The sequence below is a fragment of the Euphorbia lathyris genome, chromosome 4 (assembly GCF_963576675.1).
Source record: "Euphorbia lathyris chromosome 4, ddEupLath1.1, whole genome shotgun sequence".
NCBI lineage: Eukaryota > Viridiplantae > Streptophyta > Magnoliopsida > Malpighiales > Euphorbiaceae > Euphorbia > Euphorbia lathyris.
In genome coordinates, this window is record NC_088913.1 from 33,678,725 (window position 1) to 33,699,601 (window position 20,877).

At 36.6% G+C, this 20,877-nt stretch overlaps 1 protein-coding gene across 1 annotated transcript; it reads right to left on the reverse strand.

The window, feature by feature from the left end:
• Positions 1-18,247: 18,247 nt before the first annotated feature.
• On the reverse strand, positions 18,248-19,770 carry LOC136227129 (exopolygalacturonase-like). The gene is made up of 4 exons (XM_066015828.1): positions 19,624-19,770; positions 19,241-19,546; positions 18,645-19,160; positions 18,248-18,537 (listed from the first exon to the last, which is right to left on the reverse strand). Exons 1-4 carry the CDS (start codon positions 19,768-19,770, stop codon positions 18,316-18,318), a joined length of 1,191 nt encoding a protein of 396 aa, XP_065871900.1. The 3' UTR covers positions 18,248-18,315.
• Between the last annotated feature and the right edge of the window lie 1,107 nt (positions 19,771-20,877).

Genomic DNA, 20,877 nt, shown 5'->3' on the forward strand with positions numbered 1-20,877 from the left:
GATACTAAAAGTGGAATATCTATTAAACTATCAACGTGGTTAGATGATTTTTTGGCACATACTTCTTATCCCGTATCCCCCTTCTTTTATTAAATTACTTCCTTTTAGCCATACAACTAATGCTTATCTCACCATAATCAACACTACTAAAGAACATGCAATATATTTATAATGCAGTCACGATCCTTAGAAGACAACAATAAATTGGATATTACTTCTCTCCTTAAGGGAAATAAACACATCTACTAAATGGATTTTTTGTATTAATCGTAAACTGGATGGTTTTGTTGATCTTTATAAGGCTCAAATTGTACATCGGGGTTGCAATCAGATTCAAGGAATTTATTATGTTGAGATTTTTTTCTCCCGGCACTATAGTTGTTACAGTTCATTTATTGTTTAATATTGATGCATCTAAGGCATGCCATATTCGTCAAATTAATATTAACAATTATAACCTTTATGCATTTATCAATGAATTCATCTATTTGAATCTGGCACAAGGTTATACCAAAGCGCTTAACGGTCAAGTTTGTCAATTGAGCCATATATGGGCTTAAACAGGTTGGTCGATAGTGGAACAAGGAATTTACTTCTCAAATAATAATGTTTGATTTCACCCAAACTATATTGATAGTTGCCTTTTTACATATGTTCAAAAAGGTGTGATTCATGTTCTTTTATTCTCTATAGACGATGTTCTTATAAGTAGTAACTATGAAACTTATATTGAAGATTTTAAACAATATATTCATTCTTCTTTTACCATTAAGGGTTTAGGCCACACTTAATATTTCCTTGGTATTGAAATAACAACGGAAAATGACGACATCTTTTTTTTTTATCTCAACGTAAATATTTCTCTAATTTGATTTCTGATGTTGGTCTTGATCAGGCTCTTCCTTCTTTTCCTATGCGACTAAATATTGACATAGAACTCTCTATTGGATCTGTTTATCACACACCATATGTTCATCATATGTTTATTTTCGGTTGATTTATCTTAATTTTACTCATCTTGTTATTGGGTTTGTTGTCCAAGAACTCAATCAGTTCATGCACATTCCTTGTTCTCATCATATGGATGATTTTCTTTATCTTATTCGGTATCTTAAAGCTACCATCAACTATGGCTTATTTTACATTTTTGTAAGTAATATGCAGCTAACTGGATATTGTGATGGTGATTGAGTGCAATGTAAAGAAACTCGATGTTGGGTTAATGGATATTGCATATTTTTTTTTTTTTTGAGATTTCCTGATTTCTTGAACATTAAAATAAGCAAATAGTAAATGTTAAGCCAACAACTTTTCTTGCTACTGTTAAACCCTTCCTCATTACATCCTAGCTTTATGATTAAATATGAATAACCACTCAATAACATGTGAAGATAAGGCAAGCCCATTGCCGGTGGTGGAGTTCTTGACCGCATTTTTTAGGAGATGCTCAATTTTTTTTTAGTTAAAACTGCATTATCTTCTCCAGAATTTGAACCCCAGTTGAATAAATGATCTTGTGCCTTAACCAACCTTGTCACGTCCGTGTCTAAATTTCTAGAATTTATATTTTGATATTAGTATATATTATAATTATTAGGTGTGTGATTTTTATTTAGTGCTATGGAAAAAGTTTGGAGTTAATTCGATGGTGTTTTATGTGTAAATTAAAAGTTAGGATAATTTTTAAAAGATTATGGAAAGATGAAGGATCAAACGTGATGTTTGCCAAATTTGAGATATATATATCAAATCTTTATAGGCGGTGATCATCATCATCTATTTTATTTCTTTTTCTTTTTCTGTTTCTTTCGTTTTTATCATCAGTTTTCTCAGAACCGTTTCTCCACCGTTTCTTTGATTTACGGAGATTCGACCGTCCGAATCACTCGAAATTGAAACCATAGCATCCTTATGCATAGATCTAAGTCCTAACCGAAGAGTTTTTGAGTTTCGGCAGTGATTGGAGGGAAACGTCTTAGACAGAATTTAGAGGAGAATTGAACAGACGTGTTTTCTTCAATTAGTAGCCAAGGTAAGTAACTATCAACTATATTTTGAGTTTTATGTATATAGATATATATATAATCAAAGAATTTCCAGAAATTGATATTTTAGGGTTATGCAAGAATTTTATAAAATTGGGGTTTTTCACGATTTTGCTTTTTATTGTGAAATTATGGTTCAAATGAAGCTCTTGACTATGCTTCTATGTGAATTTCAGATTTTACTTCATTATGTTGATTTAAGGCTTGATTTGGTTGATTTACATATATACATATATGTTTTTGGTTTCCATGTATATATATACTGAATAAAATGAATTTGATGATTTCTTACGAATTGTTTTTGGATTGAGAAATCTATTGCGGTTATTGTTGTTATTATTTTGGATTGAAGTCCAAATATGATTTTTATGAGTTGTGATATTTCGAAAGATTAAATGGTTTTGTCCATCTAGGATTTCCCGGGGTAGGAGTTGTAAGTTGTAAGACCATATCTAATGGCGGTATGGCTAGAGTGCACGGCTGGTAGTCCTAACTGTTAGGTAAGGAACGAGATATAAATGAGATATCTCGATATTGTTATGATTGATGTTATGATCTACACGGGTGGAATTCGAGGATGGATACACATACATAAATTTTATTTTATAAACTTAAGTTTTGAGTATATTTTATAAGGTTTTGATTAAATCCCTTTATAAATGTATATATGTAGCTATGTTAAGTAAAGTTGGTTTTTATAGCTGATAGTTTCTTACTGAGATTTTTGTCTCACATTTTTAAATGTTTTAATGTTTTTAGGTGAGAAAGTACATGATAGAGAGAAGGTTACCGACCGATTAGGCAAGGATCGGAAGTTGTTGCTTATTGTTAGAATTATGGTTAGAACTTTGGTATTGCAATTATAATATAATGATATTTGGATAAATTGGAGACGCCTAAGTATTGATTATGATCTTTCTATTTCACGCCTGATGCCGATTGAGGTCGTTTAGGGTCGGGTGTGACAGTTTGGTATCAGAGCTCTAGGTGAAATTCTTCGGACCTAATGTTGATAGTAATTGAGGAATATGAATATTTGGTGCAAGCTAAGAAATAATTTGAAATTTTTCGAGGATTGAGTAACTAGCTAATGAGGTGTAAAAATGAGATTTGATGGTTAGCAATATTTAGGTGTATGAAAATAGTATATTATTTGATATTTGGTGATATAGGTTATGAGTAAGTCATAACATTGAGCTAGAGATATAGAGAATTGTCTATATAGGTGCTACGGGAGAATCAGATTCGTATATGAATCTTATGATGTATTTTTCGACTAGATATAGGCTGAATCTGTCATAGAGTCCTAAATGAAAGTTCTTTATTTTTTATCTTACGTTTCCAAAGGTTTTTGAATCGCCTTAATCGGACTCCGTATGAAGAAGTTAGGCTGGAAACGACATCTGATGGTGTTCTTAGGAATATAGGAAATTGAGAAAATGATAAAGTGATAAATTGAAGATAATAGATATGGGATTGAGAAAGATAAAATATGGATGTTTCATTTAATGGGTTTGGAAGTTGATTAATGATTGGGAGATTATAACATGAATTTAGTGTATTATAGAATCTTAAGTTGAATAAATGAGATCTGAAATTTAAATTACTGTTTTATTGGTGAACTTCATTGGGTTGGGGTTTAGAATTATTGAGAGTTATATAAATGATGTTTAGAGAGATACCGATGTTAGTGATTAATGAAAAGTAAAGTGGGAGAATATATTAGAGTTCGTGATTTGATGATTAAATATGAAAATTGGGTAAGCTTAAATAGTGTTTGAGGAAATAATTAAGATATGAATCTTGAGGACAAATTTTTTTGATCTTAAGCACAATTTGAGGTAGAAAATTAAGAGATAAATATGATATAAGAGGATATATATGTTGATAATTAAAATTTTGTAGTACATATATTGTTAATAGAAGTGATTTTGAATTGAAGTTTGTGTGATTATGGTTTGAGTTTATAGAAGGATCAAATTGAGTGTTTATAGGTCAATTAAGAAAATTGAATGATATTATAGATTTATTGACTTTTATGGGTGTAAAGATATTATTTGAAGTTTGGAGAAAAAAAAACATTGATTGTCGTAATTTAGGTACTCTATATTTCTTGATTATATAGTTTGGAGAAACGATTGAAGTTTATTTGGTTGGATTGATGATATATGTAGTGGTGAATATAAGAAAAAAAGCATGTTAGCTTAATTGATTTTGAGGAGTTAAATGGAGAATTATAAGAGTGATCTTCATATTAAGATTTTATGAAATGACTCTTATTGATAGGAAATTGTATCATAGTAATGAGGTTTATATTGATGATGTTGATGTTGATGTTTTTGAAATGACTCTTATAAGAGTGATAGTCATGTTGATGATAATGATTGAAGATTATTGTTGGTCCCTTATAACGTTGCAAGTATAGTTCCAAGGAGGGGTTAGGAACTATTTAAGCTTTTTGAATTTAGGGCAGACTTCTTTTCTTAAGAGAAAAGGTTTTAAACAGCGGCGCTGAGTAAACAGCAAGATACTGGCTTAGTCAACTGGTGACTAGGTCAGTTTCTTAACTTGAGTCAGGATACAACACTTGGAGTCTATTCTTGAGCTCAGATGTTCGATGCGCACAACTCAGCTTGACCTCTTTACTTGGTCAGTTTTTGGTTATTTAAGCAAGCAATATATATAAGGAGTTTACGGTAAGAAATATGTTACTCAGCAGATTTATCCAGGTTCGGCTTCTAAGCCTACGTCCTGTCCCCGGAACACGTTCCGAGATTTCGAATCCTCTACTGAGCTCTTTAAAGGTAGAGCTTCAAACCTTTTACAATCTTAGCAACTGAGTATAACAAGAGTACCTTCCTCTATACCTCTACTCAATCCTAATCTCTCGCTGAGTACTATAACCGAGTACTCAGCCTCTCCTTTCTAATCTCTAGAAATGATAAGTGTTTGTCCTAAACAATGATTGCTAAGACACCTTAGATGATTGAATAATCACTCTAGACTTTTACACGAAAGATATGAAATTTAGTGTAAGATTGCTTTGCTTCTTGCTCGCAGAACTTGCGTAGAAATTTGGTCAACGTAATGGCTTGATCAAGTTTTGTGTTGAATGAAGCTTCTGATGGCACTATTTATAGAGACGTCTTGAGGCATCGGTCATTTCGAATTTCAAAATAACCGTTAGAAGGAAACGGCTTCCTTTCGTTGTCATCCTGACTTGCTCAGAGCTCTCGGCCAATCAGATTTGAGTATCTTCTGTCCTCGGTCAGCTTTTGGTCAGCTCAGCAGAATGTCTCTCCTTTTATGGTAAAGTCAACTGGACAGCATACTGTGTCATCTGAACTTTACCCAAAGTGGAAACACTTTGTCAGGAAGTTTTCCTTAGCCAGCTGCTGTCTTGTACGCTTTGTCTAATCAACTCAGCAGCTTCGTTCCGAAGTTGTTCCTTGAAGGTCTTCTAGATCCTTCTTCCGCTGAGTTGCGTTTTGTCCATAACGACAACGTTTTGACAAACGCGGGCCGAGTTGTATTGAACCGTTTGACTTGGGCTTTGACTCTTGTATTGGGCTTGGGCCTTTTAATCCTTGTGTCTTATAACCAATTTAACTCAACATTGAACAAACACATTAGTAGAATAAATCAAAGCATTTAAACTTAGTGTTTTTAGAATATGTTTTTAATTATACTTAAACAATTTTGTCAAATCAAAATTATGTGGAAAGGTGTTTCAACAAACTCCCCCATTTTGATGTTGGCAAAACTATTCAGCGAGGAACTCAGTGTTGAGCTCCCCCATGATAGTTGACCTAATATAACTTAGCAAACTCCCCCGTAAGGGTTGAGCTACTGACTTAGTTTTACTCTAAACATTTAAAGGTTTAATTGAGTAAGTCTAAGGTCAGTTTTCAGATATAGGTCAGCTCATGGAACATATTCTATTTTACTCAGTGTTAAGCGGAAGGTTTTAACATTCAGAGGGCGCTGAGTAATTTATTGTTCAATGAGTTTTATAAGACTATATATAAGTCAATGTCAAACATGTTATCATCATTTGGTTCAATCAATAAATTTTATAAGCATTTAAACAAGGCCGATTCAATTGAAGATACATAATAACATAATACACAACATCGTATAAAGATAATTCAAAACTCAGAGTTTGAACATAAGATGCAAGTATTGATATTTAATGTAGGTAGTCAGCGTTTACAAACAAAAGTTTAAGACAGGCATAGAGACTACATACTTAGCCTATACTGAGCTAGCCTATATCTATTTCTTTTTCTTCTGACTAGACTCATGCTGTGTTCTCACTGGTGCTTTCTCCCCCATTTTATCAGCATCGGGAGGAGGAATCCTAAAGGAGTCGGTTAAGACGGCTCTGGTCAGTTCTGTGGACAGCGCTTTAAGTCTATCGGCGCTTTCATTGACACCATAAAAAATAGCCACTCCATTATCTGAGACCTCGGCGGGTATATTAAGCTCAGCAGCGCTGATCATGCTGACAGTAAAGGCTTCAGCTTTGCCTATCCATGTAAGTGCATTGGTCAGACCAGCAATGACTTGATGGAATGTTTTGAGTAAGTAGGTGTCATAGTATTGACGCTGAACATTGTTGTGACGTATGTGGTTGAAGGTTTGTCTGGTGATGGACAACATTTCATTTTACTTCATAGCATCAGTATCCATCTCTTGCTTGTTCAGATTCAGCAATCGAACGGCCTCACCGATTTACTCCACTGAGCACTGAGAGTAAGAGACCATTTGCTCATTGGTTTTGAGTTGCTCGGTGTGAAGCTGAGCAAAGAGCATTTTTACTTCATCAGAAGTTGCGTAGCGTGTGTTCTCAGCTGACAAAGTCTGAACTTGTTCTTGAAGAGCGTTGAGATGTTTAACTGTTGTCAGCTGGATCTCAGCTAGCTTTGCGATGGAATCCTGCTTAGCTTGCTGTGCTTGAAAAGTAATGATGACATTCAGCAAATCCTTGAATCCCTTAACTTCGTTGAGAAGCTGAGTGACTTGGGAAAGCTGAGTAGTCTCAATAGTTGAAGACCCAGCAGCAAGAGGAGTAGGTTGTTGAAGGTCTTTAATCAATGCTTGCACTGAGTCGATTATTCTTTTGCCAGACTTAGTGGCATTTAAGTAACTTTGAGAGCTTTCAGTGACATCAGTATGACCGGTGGGAAGAGGGGTCAAGGGAATGACGGGGTCAGTGACTGGGAGTGTGGTTCCAATCTGCACTTGAGGTTCTGGTAGAGCTGATTGATCGGCAGATATGTTGAGTGGAGAGGTAGAAATTCGAATACTGTCAGTGCTGACGGGGGCAGATATGTTTGGAGTCAGCACAATGCTTGGAGTAACAACATTTACAGCAATCGACTCAACTTGACTTGTTGAGTTGGCAGAAGCATTCAAGTCGGCGTGTTCCTTTGGTGAAGAAACAGAGGCTTGCTTTTCAATGGAAGCCGATGTATTAGAGGTTGGTTGTCTTTTGAAAAATTTCAGCTTAACTGCAGAAGGGTCCTGGGTTGGCTTCTGAATAACGAAGTCAGGAAGAGTTGGTTGTGGAACAGGAATGTCGCTGACTGTCTTCTGACTTGCCTTAACCAATCTTCTTCTGCGAGGAGGAATGTCAGCTTGAATAGATTCTCCTGAGTGAGATGGAGAAGTTTCTTCTTGTTCAGCATCAAGCTGGTAAGCTTGCTCATGTACTTGATTAACATTGTGTTGGTCATGTTCTTGTTCTTCTCCAGCTGCCAACTCAGTATTGGCTTGCTCAGCTTCAACCTCACTGGTTGTCTCCTCATTTTCTTCAGCGTCATCCTGACCGCTGGCCTCTTCTTCTTCGTCATCTTCTGAACTGTCACCATCTAGTTCTTCCTCAACTTGTGCAATGAACTGATCGTCCAGATGCACCTCATCTTCTTGTTCCTCAGCTACAGTTCCTAGACACTGTGTGTAGTGGGAGTCACCAGGCACAACAATGTCAGTAGGAATAGCATCAATGGGAGTCAGTGTGGAAGACTTCTGCTTCTTTTGAGGCTGTACGTCAGCATCAGTTCTGTCCTCAGTTTCAGGCTCATCTTGCCTGCTCCTTTTCTCAGCTGACTTAGGTCTTTCCTGACCTGGTTCAGCAACTGACTTAGGCTTCTTTGCCTTAGGCTCAGCCTTCTTTGAAGTGGTCTCAATAGCTTTCCTCTTGCGGGCAGCTGGAGCCTTAGTTCTTCTCCATTTCTTCGGGACAGCTGTTTCCTCAGCTTGTTGTACATCAGCAGCAGCAGTTTTTCCTTTCTTCAGAGGCTGATTGAACTTTAAAGCCCTCAGAAAAGCTGCTGTGATTTCAGATCCTCTAGCTTTAACTTCATCAGTTAGATCTATCTGATGATCAATGAGGATCCTGGTGATGAGCGATCCCAGCCTTAGAGTTCCGGTACTCCTTAGGAAGCCAGTAATGAGGAATACTGGCATGTTGATCGGCTTATATGTCAGCATATGCCATATGAAGCATTGCTCGAAGTTCGTTGCTGAGGTTGTGCAGTTGATCTTCGGATAAATGAAGTAGGACAACAGATAGTGAGCCATCTTTTGATGCGGACCCATAGAGGAACTGGAGACTTCTCCTGAGTGACCTTCAGGTTTACAGAAGGTGACTACGTACCCAGTATTGTCCTAATCTCCAAATCTTCTCAGCTTTGCTCCTTCATTTTTTAACTTCAGCAAGTTTGCCAGATAGATGGGATTGATGAAAATCGGTTTCCCCTTTACTACTGTTGCCAGACAGTCCTGGTTATCATCAGCGACTTGGAGGTTCTTGTAGAATTCCCTTACTAGGTCAGGATATGTGTGATCTCTAATGGAGAACAGCTCGGTCCATCCATTTTGCGATATCCATTCGCAGAAGGGTTGCTCAGAAGTCACGAAGTTCTCCGAGACCCATCGTGAGAAGTCCACCTTCCATTCGGTAATATTATCAAAAACCTTGGTATAGGTTCTGATTTTGGTCGGTTTTTCTTTGGAGGAGGTAGCTTGCCCAGTTTTTCCTTTACTCGGCGTAGTGACCTTAGTAGTTTTAGGGTGACTGGCACCGGAGATGTTGATGGAAACTTGAGTCATAGTTTCAGAAAGGGTTTGGGAAGCTTTGAGAGTTTTTAGAGAGAAAGCTCTTTGCCTTAGAATTCGGTAGATGTAAAGAAAATAAAGAATGGGGATTTGCCCATTATTTATAGCGGTGAAGTGTGGATCTTATCGAATCCATGTGTCAGTTTTGCCTTGGGATTGTCAACCGACAAAAATCCTGGCTTTTATGACACATTCGGTGCATACGTCATCCTAGGTGGCTATACGCGTGCTTTTGCATTTAAAGCAACGGATCTAACACTCAGCGTTTAGAATACTAAGCGTTTTGGATTCTGAGTGGCCAGTAGTATATGACAAGATCATTTCTCAGTTTAAAATTTACTACTCAGTGTGCATATTTGACTTAGTATTGATGTGTATTTTGTGTTAAGTACTCAGCATAACAACCACTCAGCATGCATTTGCATAATTCATTCAGCATAGTAATTCACTCAGCATAAATTTACATACTAGAATAGGAATGTACTGAAGAGGATTAAACATACCAATGGCTTCTCTCAGTATGCTGAACTGTTCACGAGCCAGTGGCTTTGTGAAGATATCTGCAAGCTGCTCATCCGTTGGGACGTAAGTCAGCTTTATCTCACCTTTGAGTACATGGTCTCTAATGAAGTGATGCCTTATGCTGACATGCTTCATTCTGCTGTGTTAAATTGGGTTCTTTGATAGATCAATTGCACTTTTGTTGTCACATTTGACCTCAATTGTCTTTGTTTGAACACCATAGTCTTCAAGCTATTGCTTAATCCATAGGACTTGAGCAACACAATGATCAGCAGCAATGTACTCAGCTTCAGTGGTAGACAAGGCTACTGACGCCTGCTTCTTGCTGAACCAAGATACAAGACAGCTTCCTAAGAAATGACATCCTCCAGAGGTGCTTTTTTGTTCTAGCTTGTCTCGACCATAGTCAGCGTCAGTGTATCCAACGAGTGTAAAGCCATGTGTGTTGGGATACCATAAACCTGCGTTCACTGAGCTTTGCAAGTATCTAAGGATTCTTTTTACAGCTATGTAATGAGATTCCTTAGGGTTAGATTGATATCTAGCACAGTAGCATACTGAGAACTGAATGTCCGGTCTACTGGCTGTTAAGTAAAGTAGAGAGCCTATCATACCTCGATATAATTTGCTGTCTACTGACTTACCATTCTCGTCAGTGCAGAGGACAGTGTCAGTGCCCATAGGAGTGGATATTGGCTTGCAATTTTCCAAGTCATATTTCTTTAATATTTCCTTGGCATATTTAGCTTGACTGATGAAGATGCCATTCTTTCCTTGTTTAATTTGAAGTCCGAGGAAGAAGTTGAGTTCTCCCATCATCGACATTTCAAACTCAGTCTGCATTTGTTTGCTAAATTCCTTGATTGATTCGTTAGTTGCACCAAATATTATATCATCAACATAAATTTGAGCCAGTAGGGTATCTTTACCCTTTCTCTTAATGAATAAGGTTGTATCAGCTTTGCCCCTGACGTAATTTCTAGTCAGCAGGAAACTGGTCAGCCTCTCATACCAAGCACGTGGTGCTTGCTTGAGGCCGTACAGAGCCTTTTTGAGTTTATAAACGTGGTTTGGGAATTTTGGATCCTCAAACCCTGGAGGTTGATTAACATAAACTTCCTCGTTTACAACTCCATTAAGAAATGCACTCTTAACATCCATTTTGAATAATTTAAAGTTCATGTAAGATGCATATGCACATAAGATCCTAATAGCCTCTAGCCTTGCCACTGGGGCAAAGGTCTCACCGTAGTCAATACCTTCTTGCTGACTGTAGCCCTGAGCTACAAGCCTTGCTTTGTTCCTGACTACATTTCCTTGCTCATCCAGCTTATTGCAGAAGACCCATCTTGTTCCAATGGTCTTCTGACTCCTTGGATGTGGCACTAGCTCCCATACATCGTTTCTTCTGAATTGGTCAAGTTCCTCTTGCATTGCGCTCATCCAGAATTCATCTTCCTCAGCATCAGCGAAGTTCTTAGGTTCCTGAACTAAGATGAAGGCTACATTGATGAGGTACCTCCTGAGTTGATTCCTCATCATCAGGGTATTCCCAGCAGAATCAAGGATTGCACTCTCTGAGTGCCCTCTTGGAATCCTTATCTCTTGAGGTAGATTTATGTCTTGTGCTGTCTGTGTTTCAACAATCTCTGCAGAAGTAGACTGGTCAGTGAAAGTAATCTTAGGTTCACTCTTACTCTTGGTCAGCCTTTTAGTGAATGACTCAGTAGCTGGTTCTTGGTCAGCGATTACTGAGTGTGGATCATCCTCGGTCAGTGGCTGGTATCTACCTGCCGGGTTAGTTTCGTCGAACTCAACATGTACTGACTCTTCTAAAATTTGAGTTCGTTTATTGAAAACTCTGTATGCTTTGCTGTTTGTTGAGTAGCCTAAAAAGATAGCCTCATCAGCTTTTGAGTCAAACTTTCCTAAGCTATCTTTGGTATTCAAAATAAAACATTTACAGCCAAAGGCACGAAAGTATCCAATGTTGGGCTTTCGTCCTTTCCAAAGTTCATAGGGGGTTTTCTTTAATATAGGTCTAACTAGAGCCCTATTAAGAATATAGCACGTTGTGTTAACAGCCTCTCCCCAAAAATACTTTGGAAGCCTATGCTCATCCAGCATTGTCCTGGCTATTTCAACCAGAGTTCTGTTCTTCCTTTCAACAACCCCATTTTGTTGAGGTGTTCTAGGAGCAGAAAAATTGTGGTCAATGCCGCTGGCTTCACAGAATTCAACAAACTTTTGGTTTTTGAATTCTCCACCATTATCACTTCGGATGTGAGCCAATTTTAGGTCTTTATCATTTTCAATTTTTCTAACCAAATTTGAAAATGTCTCAAAGGTCTCATCCTTGCTACTCAGCAAGATGACCCAAGTGTACCGAGAGAAGTCATCTACAATGACCAAGGAAAATCTTCTTCCACCCAGACTCAGCGGCTGGACTAGACCGAAGAGATCCAAGTGTAGTAATTCTAACGGACGCTTAGTTGAGACAATATTTTTGCTATGAAAAGATTGTTTGGTTTGTTTTCCAGCTTGGCAAGCGTGGCATAATTGATCTTTTTTAAATTTAAGTTCAGGCAGTCCCTCAACCAATTGCTTTCTTGCTAATTTGGCCAGGAGGTCCATGCTTACATGACCAAGTCTCCTGTGCCATAGCCAGTAATTTTCTTCCTTTGACACTAAGCATACAGTTTTTGAAAACTTTTTCTCTAAGTCTAGCATAAAGACATTATCTATGCGAGGGGCAGTTAAAATTAACTCATTTGATTTACCCTCATATATTTTACATCCAGTAGCATCAAATATAACTTTTCTCTAATTGTCACATAGCTGAGCTACGCTGAGTAAGTTATATTTGAGTCCGCTGACTAGGGAGACAGATTCAATAGTAGGATTACCTCCAATGGTTCCTGACCCTACTATCTTACCCTTCTTATTGTCTCCAAAACTTACGCTTCCTCCTCGTTTACGCTCAAACGTGATGAACTGAGTTTCATCACCAGTCATATGCCTCGAGCATGCGCTGTCAATATACCACATCTTTGACTTCTCAGCACATCTCAGGCTTACTTGCATTGTAACTAGTTACTTTTAGGTACCCAATTCTTTTTGGGTCCTTGCTTGTTAGGTGCAACAGGTAAAGCATCATATTTTATTTTATGGCGACATACATGGACAGTATGGCCATTCTTTCCACAGAAGTCACAGCTGACCTTCTGTTTAGGTTGTCTCACTGACTGGTCAGCACCCCAATGCTGAGCATGCCAGCACACCTTTGTGGTGTGACCTTTCTTCCCACAGAAGTCACACTGGACATTCCACTGGGGATTCCATCTCTACTGAGTACCTTGGTACTGAGTTCTCAGAGGAATGTTTCTTTTATTTGGAACCTTTAATTGGTTCTGGATAGTTGTGACGTCCTTTCTCAGTTTGAAACTAACTGGACTTCAGAGACAGACTCATGTATGATCTTCATATTATCATGCAAAGTTGAGTTGTCCTGAAGAAGGTATCTGAGTTCACTCAGCTTGACCTCTTCAACCTCATCACAGCGCCTGCTGAGTGCTCTAATTTTCTTATTACACTTTTTGACAAGTGTATAGAGATCACTCAGGGCATTACCCATTTCGTTTCTGAGCTGGGAAAGTGATATTACCTCATTTGATTGCTCCTCATCGTTAGATTCAACAGAGGGGTCAGCATGCTTAGAGACGCATGGCTCAGCAAGTTCGTCATCCATGAAGCATATCTTTGCTGAATCGGTGGCCTCAGCTTCTGTTGATGAAGACGCATCACTGTCGCTCCATGTAGCCACCATTGCCTTTTTGCCGTTCTTCTTATCTTTCCTCAGCGTGGGGCAGCTTGACTTTATATGGCCAGTTTGATGACATTCAAAGCATGTAATGGGCTTTGAGTTGTCTTTCTTGTATTTGATGTCGCTGGAGTCAGCTTTATACTTATCAAACTTTCTGTAAGGCTTCTTAGAATATTTGTCATTCTTCTTGAAGAGCCTTTTCATCTTCCTTGTGAACATAGCCATCTCCTCATCATCTATTGAGCTCCCGTCAGTGGAGTCAGCTTTCATGACAAGAGACTTCTGCTTCTTGTCTTCAGATTTTTCCTTCACCTCGAAGTTTTTCATAGATATCTCATGGGTCAGCAGCGAGCTGATGAGTTTGTCATATTTGTAGGTGGTTAAATCCTGAGCTTCCTCAACACCGGTCTTCTTTGCTTGCCAGTCTTTAGGAAGACTCCTGATTATCTTTTTGACTTGTTCTTCCTCAGTGAAGATCTTTCCAAGTCTCTTGAGCTCATTTATGATGTTGGTAAACCTTGCATTCATGTCAGATATGCCCTCATCATTGTTCATCTCGAACAGCTCGTACAGTCTCATCTGCTGGTTCACCTTGGACTCCTTTACTTTATTGGTTCCTTCGTAGGTGACCTCCAGCTTCTTCCAGATCTCTTGCGCCGACTCACAACCTGAAATTTTATTATATTCTGCAGCATCGAGCGCACATTGAAGCATATTAATAGCCGAAGCGTGATTTTGAAGCTTCTTGAGATCATCCTCTGTCCATTTGGCCTCAGCTTTTACAACTGTTTGGCCAGCCACAACTTCGACAGGTATAAATGGGCCTTGCACTATAGATAGCCAGGCACTCATATTTGTAGCCTGAATGAAATTTTTCATCCTATTCTTCCAAAAGGTATAGTTAGACCCGAAGAATAGGGGAGGCCGAGTGATGGACAGCCCCTCAGGCAATATCTGAGTTGTTTGGTTTCCTGGGAGAAACCGAGTACTGTTTTCGCCCATAGTAGGGATCAGCTCAAGGTTGTTAAACCTTTTACATTGAGCTTTTAAGCTTTGATACCACTTGTTAGTCCCTTATAACGTTGCAAGTATAGTTCCAAGGGGAGGTTAGGAACTATTTAAGCTTTTTGAATTTAGGGCAGACTTCTTTTCTTAAGAGAAAAGGTTTTAAACAGTGGCGCTGAGTAAACAGCAAGATACTGGCTTAGTCAACTGGTGACTAGGTCAGTTTCTTAACTTGAGTCAGGATATAGCACTTGGAGTCTATTCCTGAGCTCAGATGTTCGATGCGCACAACTCAGCTTGACCTCTTTACTTGGTCAGTTTTTGGTTATTTAAGCAAGCAATATATATAAGGAGTTTAAGGTAAGAAATACGTTACTCAGCAGATTTATCCAGGTTCGGCTTCTAAGCCAATGTCCTGTCCCCGGAACACGTTCTGAGATTTCGAATCCTCTACTGAGCTCTTTAAAGGTAGAGCCTCAAACCTTTTACAATCTTAGCAACTGAGTATAACAAGAGTACCTTCCTCTATACCTCTACTCAATCCTAATCTCTCGCTGAGTACTATAACCGAGTACTCAGCCTCTCATTTCTAATCTCTAGAAATGATAAGTGTTTGTCCTAAACAATGATTGCTAAGACACCTTAGATGATTGAATAATCACTCTAGACTTTTACACGAAAGATATGAAATTTAGTGTAAGATTGCTTTGCTTCTTGCTTGCAGAACTTGCGTAGAAATTTGGTCAGCGTAATGGCTTGATCAAGTTTTGTGTTGAATGAAGCTTCTGATAGCACTATTTATAGAGACGTCTTGAGGCATCGGTCATTTCGAATTTCGAAATAACCGTTGGAGGGAAACGGCTTCCTGTCGTTGTCATCCTGACTTGCTCAAAGCTCTCGGCCAATCAGATTTGAGTATCTTCTGTCCTCGGTCAGCTTTTGGTCAGCTCAGCAGAATGTCTCTCCTTTTATGGTAAAGTCAACTGGACAGCATACTGTGTCGTCTGAACTTTACCCAAAGTGGAAACACTTTGTCTGGAAGTTTTCCTTAGCCAGCTGCTGTCTTGTACGCTTTGTCTAATCAACTCAGCAGCTTCGTTCCAAAGTTGTTCCTTGAAGGTCTTCTAGATCCTTCTTCTGCTGAGTTGCGTTTTGTCCATAACGACAACGTTTTGACAAACGCGGGCCGAGTTGTATTGAACCGTTTGACTTGGGCTTTGACTCTTGTATTGGGCTTTGGCCTTTTAATCCTTGTGTCTTATAACCAATTTAACTCAACATTGAACAAACACATTAGTAGAATAAATCAAAGCATTTAAACTTAGTGTTTTTAGAATATGTTTTTAATTATACTTAAACAATTTTGTCAAATCAAAATTATGTGGAAAGGTGTTTCAACAATTATAATATAAATAATGATTGGAGTGGATTTTTTTTATATAGATATAAGTATTATTATCACGATGAAATAAGATTATATATTGATGCAAATCATTTATTCAGATTATTTGAAGTTTAAGAAAAATATAATATCGTACATATTAGTGGTTCAAACGTGATTTTTTTTAAGTCTGTAGAATTTGGAAATAGGTGAAATATATTTGATATATATGCAATGGATAGAATCAATTGTGATTTAAATTTATTAAAGTGAGATTTGGTGTATGTTCGGAAGATATGAATGATATTTGAAGTTTTGTTGTGGATTATGATGATGGAATTAACTAGATTGGAATTTAGAGTTACTAAGAGTTATGTATAAATAATTGTTACAGTGATGTGGATATAGATAAATGATGGAGTTAATGGAAGGAAACATTAGAATTTGTGGTCTTATGATGATTATGAGGAATCTTGATAATTTGAAATAATTTTGTGATCTTGGAGATTATTTGAGGAAGAAAATTTATATTAGAGAACGTGAATTTCGAGGACGAAATTTCTTAAGGTGGGAAGAATTGTCACGTCTGTGTCTAAATTTCTAGAATTTATATTTTGATATTAGTATATATTATAATTATTAGGTGTGTGATTTTTATTTAGTGCTATGGAAAAAGTTTGGAGTTAATTCGATGGTTTTATGTGTAAATTAAAAGTTAGGATAATTTTTAAAAGATTATAAAAAGATAAAGGATCGAACGTGATGTTTGTCAAATTTGAGATATATATCTCAAATCTTTACATGCGGTGATCATCATCATCTATTTTATTTCTTTTTCTTTTTCTTTTTCTGTTTCTTTCGTTTTTATCATCAGTTTTCTCTGAACCGTTTCTCCACCGTTTCTTTGATTTACGGAGATTCGACCGTCCGAATCACTCGAAATTCAAACCATAGCATCCTTATGCATAGATCTAAGTACTAACCGAAGAGTTTTTGAGTTTCGACAGTGATTGGAGGGAAACGTCTTAGACAGAATTTAGAGGAGAATTGAGCAGGTGTGTTTTCTCAAATTAGTAGCCAAGGTAAGTAACTATCAACTATATTTTGAGTTTTAGGTATATAGATATATATATATAATCAAAGAATTTTCATAAATTGATATTTTAGGGTTATGCAAGAATTTTATAAAATTGGGGTTTTTTACGATTTTGCTTTTTATTGTGAAATTATGGTTCAAATGAAGCTATTGACTATGCTTCTATGTGAATTTCAGATTTTACTTGATTATGTTGATTTAAGGCTTGATTTGGTTGATTTACACACACACACATATATATATATGTTTTTGGTTTCCATGTATATATATATATATTGAATAAAATGAATTTGATGATTTCTTACGAATTGTTTTTGGATTGAGAAATCTATTGCGGTTATTGTTGTTATTATTTTGGATTGAAGTCCAAATATGATTTTTATGAGTTGTGATATTTCGAAAGATTAAATGGTTTTGTCCATCTAGGATTTCCCGGGGTAGGAGTTGTAAGTTGTAAGACCATATCTAATGGCGGTATGGCTAGAGTGCACGGCTGGTAGTCCTAACTGTTAGGTAAGGAACGAGATATAAATGAGATATCTCGATATTGTTATGATTGATGTTATGATCTACACGAGTGGAATTCGAGGATGGATACACATACATAAATTTTATTTTATAAACTTAAGTTTTGAGTATATTTTATAAGGTTTTGATTAAATCCCTTTATAAATGTATATATGTAGCTATGTTAAGTAAAGTTGGTTTTTATAGCTGATAGTTTCTTACTGAGATTTTTGTCTCACCTTTTTAAATGTTTTAATGTTTTTAGGTGAGAAAGTACATGATAGAGAGAAGGTTACCGACCGATTAGGCAAGGATCGGAAGTTGTTGCTTATTGTTAGAATTATGGTTAGAACTTTGGTATTGCAATTGTAATATAATGATATTTGGATAAATTGGAGATGCCTAAGTATTGATTATGATCTTTCTATTTCACGCCCGATGCCGATTGAGGTTGTTTAGGGTCGGGTGTGACAAACCTAAACCATATACAAGTGGTTGTTTTAACTAGTAGAGAAAATTATATTATATTTTGCAATTAGGGTAGCAAGTATCTAATGTTATGGTACAAATGCATCATCAAACCATAAAAATGTATATATTAAGTGTAGGGATATATAAAACACGTGGAGAAAAAGAAAAGGTAATGGTCTCAAAATAAGTAATTAATATATTCTAAAAAAACAATAATCCATTAGCATCAAGAGTAGAGATGAATTAATATCACATATCAATATATATAACCAAAATTGCAAAAACTCTCGCATAGAAAATTGTATAAAGGTCAAAAATAGGTGTGGATTTGCATTAATTAACATTAACATCCTGCAGGATTCACAGTTCCGGTCATAGTTGGCTTAATATTGGTACAATTAGCTATTGGAGGTCCTTTAGGTCCAGTAAATTTGAGATCAATGTCAGCAAGTCCTATATTTGTGCAACTTCCAGGCATACAGTTGATTGAAATTGCATCAGGAGTGGGTGTTGAACCCTTGATGCCTTTAAAGGAAATATCAGTAAGTTTGACCTTTGACGGAGCCTAGAAATTAAGCAATAAGGTTAGTGATATGATAAAAAAAATAAGACATGAAGATGAAACCAATCCTTGTATAGCATTTTTGTATAGAAATATGTGGAAATTCGTACCGTTGTACTGCATCCACCGGGTGGACAATACATCATATCTATAATGATAGGATTCTCAACCTCTTCCATGGTAATATCTGAAAAGTGTATGCCCGATGCTTCGCAACCGTATTTGTCCGGCCATGATTTAACTCTCACACCATTGTCACTTTTTGTAAGGGTGCATCCTTGAACAGTGACTCCGGTTACAGGTTCCTCATTCTGGTAAAGTCCTAAACTTCCGATACTAATTCCATGACCAGGACCACATTTGACGTTTATTACCTTTAAGTCTGATGTTCCATCACCAACAGAGACACAATCATCACCAGTACCAATGTTAACGTCAGTAATGGTAACTCCCTTTGATCTTGCAACATGAATTCCATCTGTATTAGGGCTTTCAGCGGGTGCAGTTATTGTAAGCTTTTGCAATGTGATGTCAGTGCTAGACAAAACATTGATATGGAAATTCTTACTGTTGAGGGATGTGATACCTTCCACAAGACCAGTTTTTACGAAATCAAGCCTTAGATTCTGCATAATTTTAATTAGTTAGAATCACAAATAGATATATGTAATATAACTACTGATGCTGAATGAGCAAGCTTAATTACAATTGCTGTTGTTTTGCACATTTTTGCAGTCTTGAAACAACCAGGTTGGCTCTTCCACATTTCTTCGCCTTGACCATCTAGAGTTCCAGTCCCACTTATTGTGAGTTTATCAACATGTTCAAAAGTAATCCAACCAGAAGTTTCCACTTTAAGTGGTGCTTGTAAGGTTCCTATAAGGTTAAATTTCATCTCTCCTTTGCAAGGACCTGCCAGTAACACTGGCCCTGTTAGAAATGTTCCTGTAGGAACTGTCACTGTACCGGTACCTGCTGCCGCACATGCCTCTTTCCAAGCAGTCGTTATAGCCTAACAAAGGAAAATTATAATTAATTAATGCATATATTTGTTCAACAGTAATGTAATATTGTTCCTATATGAATTACCTGAGCACTATCTGCACCAGGTTTTGCTCCAAATGTTGTTATATCCCCTCCTCCACCCGCACCCGGTGCTGCTGGTGCTTGTGCTTTTACATTAGATAACACAATCAAAATCGTAAATAGAGTTGACAACATTAAACAAGATTCCATTTATCTTTCTACAATTTCTTTTGGTATTTTCTTGCTTAATTGGATGATGGTTTTATAAGTGTTCATTATCTAATTTTAGGAATTAGTTGTTAGATCTTCTTTTGTTTACGATTGACTCTTCCTATTTTTGGAGAAATGCCATATGTTTCCTCAAATGCATGCATGAGGACCGCATGCATTTCATATTCATGTTTTAAATTTGTGCAACTTTATTTTTTGGAAAAACTATTGTAGAAGAGTTCAATAACCTCAAATGTTATTTTCATAAAATAATGATTATAAAAAAGAGATATGATAAATAAAATGTAATGTAAAATGGAAGGTAATAAGAGCAGTGAATGTATATCGTTTTCTTTATTCATGAGTTGATATATATACTTTCAATTTTTCTTTTATCAACAAATACGAAGCCGTTAGGAGCTTTGTAGTATTGTAGGATAAGGTATAAATTTACCTAATGGTTATTGGGGAAAAAAATTAGTCTCTACGTTCAAAACATTGAAATCTTAAGTCTAACATTTACAAGACCGTGCAATTTCAAACCTTATTAAGGAAAGATGAGTTTTTTTATTTGTAATTTAATATTCCGGCTACCCTTCAACATCTAACATGAAATAAAACTCATCTTCGGTTACGGGATAGTAATTATTTATGTAAATAACTTTTAACAGTTGAGATCTCAATAATTATTATATTATAATTCAAATAAGTTTTATGTAAAAAATTTGGAGGGAAAATTCTACAATGAAATGGACTTTATTATCAATGAAAAGATAATTATACAATTTTATTCCTTAAATCAATCATTTTTCAAGGAGCTTATATATATCTTATTTTTCATTTGACCTATCCATTTAATTAAATCCATTATATTCTCGATTTACAGGCCCTGTAAATGAAACCCTTAGCCACCCACCATAACTATATAATTGGAAAATATCCTTAAGCCATATCAGACATCATATATGCATGAACATTATGGCATTACTGGTTAACAGACAAAAATACCATCCAAAAGGATTTTATATTCACATGGTATATCATTGTTCTTGTAGAAGTGAATGAATACAAGAGTGTGTTTGTGGGTCAAATCACAGTTATCAAATC

Coding starts and splice junctions, on each gene's coding strand:
- LOC136227129 (XM_066015828.1), bottom strand. CDS start 19,770: ATGGAATCTTGTTTAATGTTGTCAACTCTATTTACGATTTTGATTGTG. Junction 19,547..19,623: donor CTGGTGCAGATAGTGCTCAG/GTAATTCATATA, acceptor TTCCTTTGTTAG/GCTATAACGACTGCTTGGAA. Junction 19,161..19,240: donor TGTGCAAAACAACAGCAATT/GTAATTAAGCTT, acceptor AAAATTATGCAG/AATCTAAGGCTTGATTTCGT.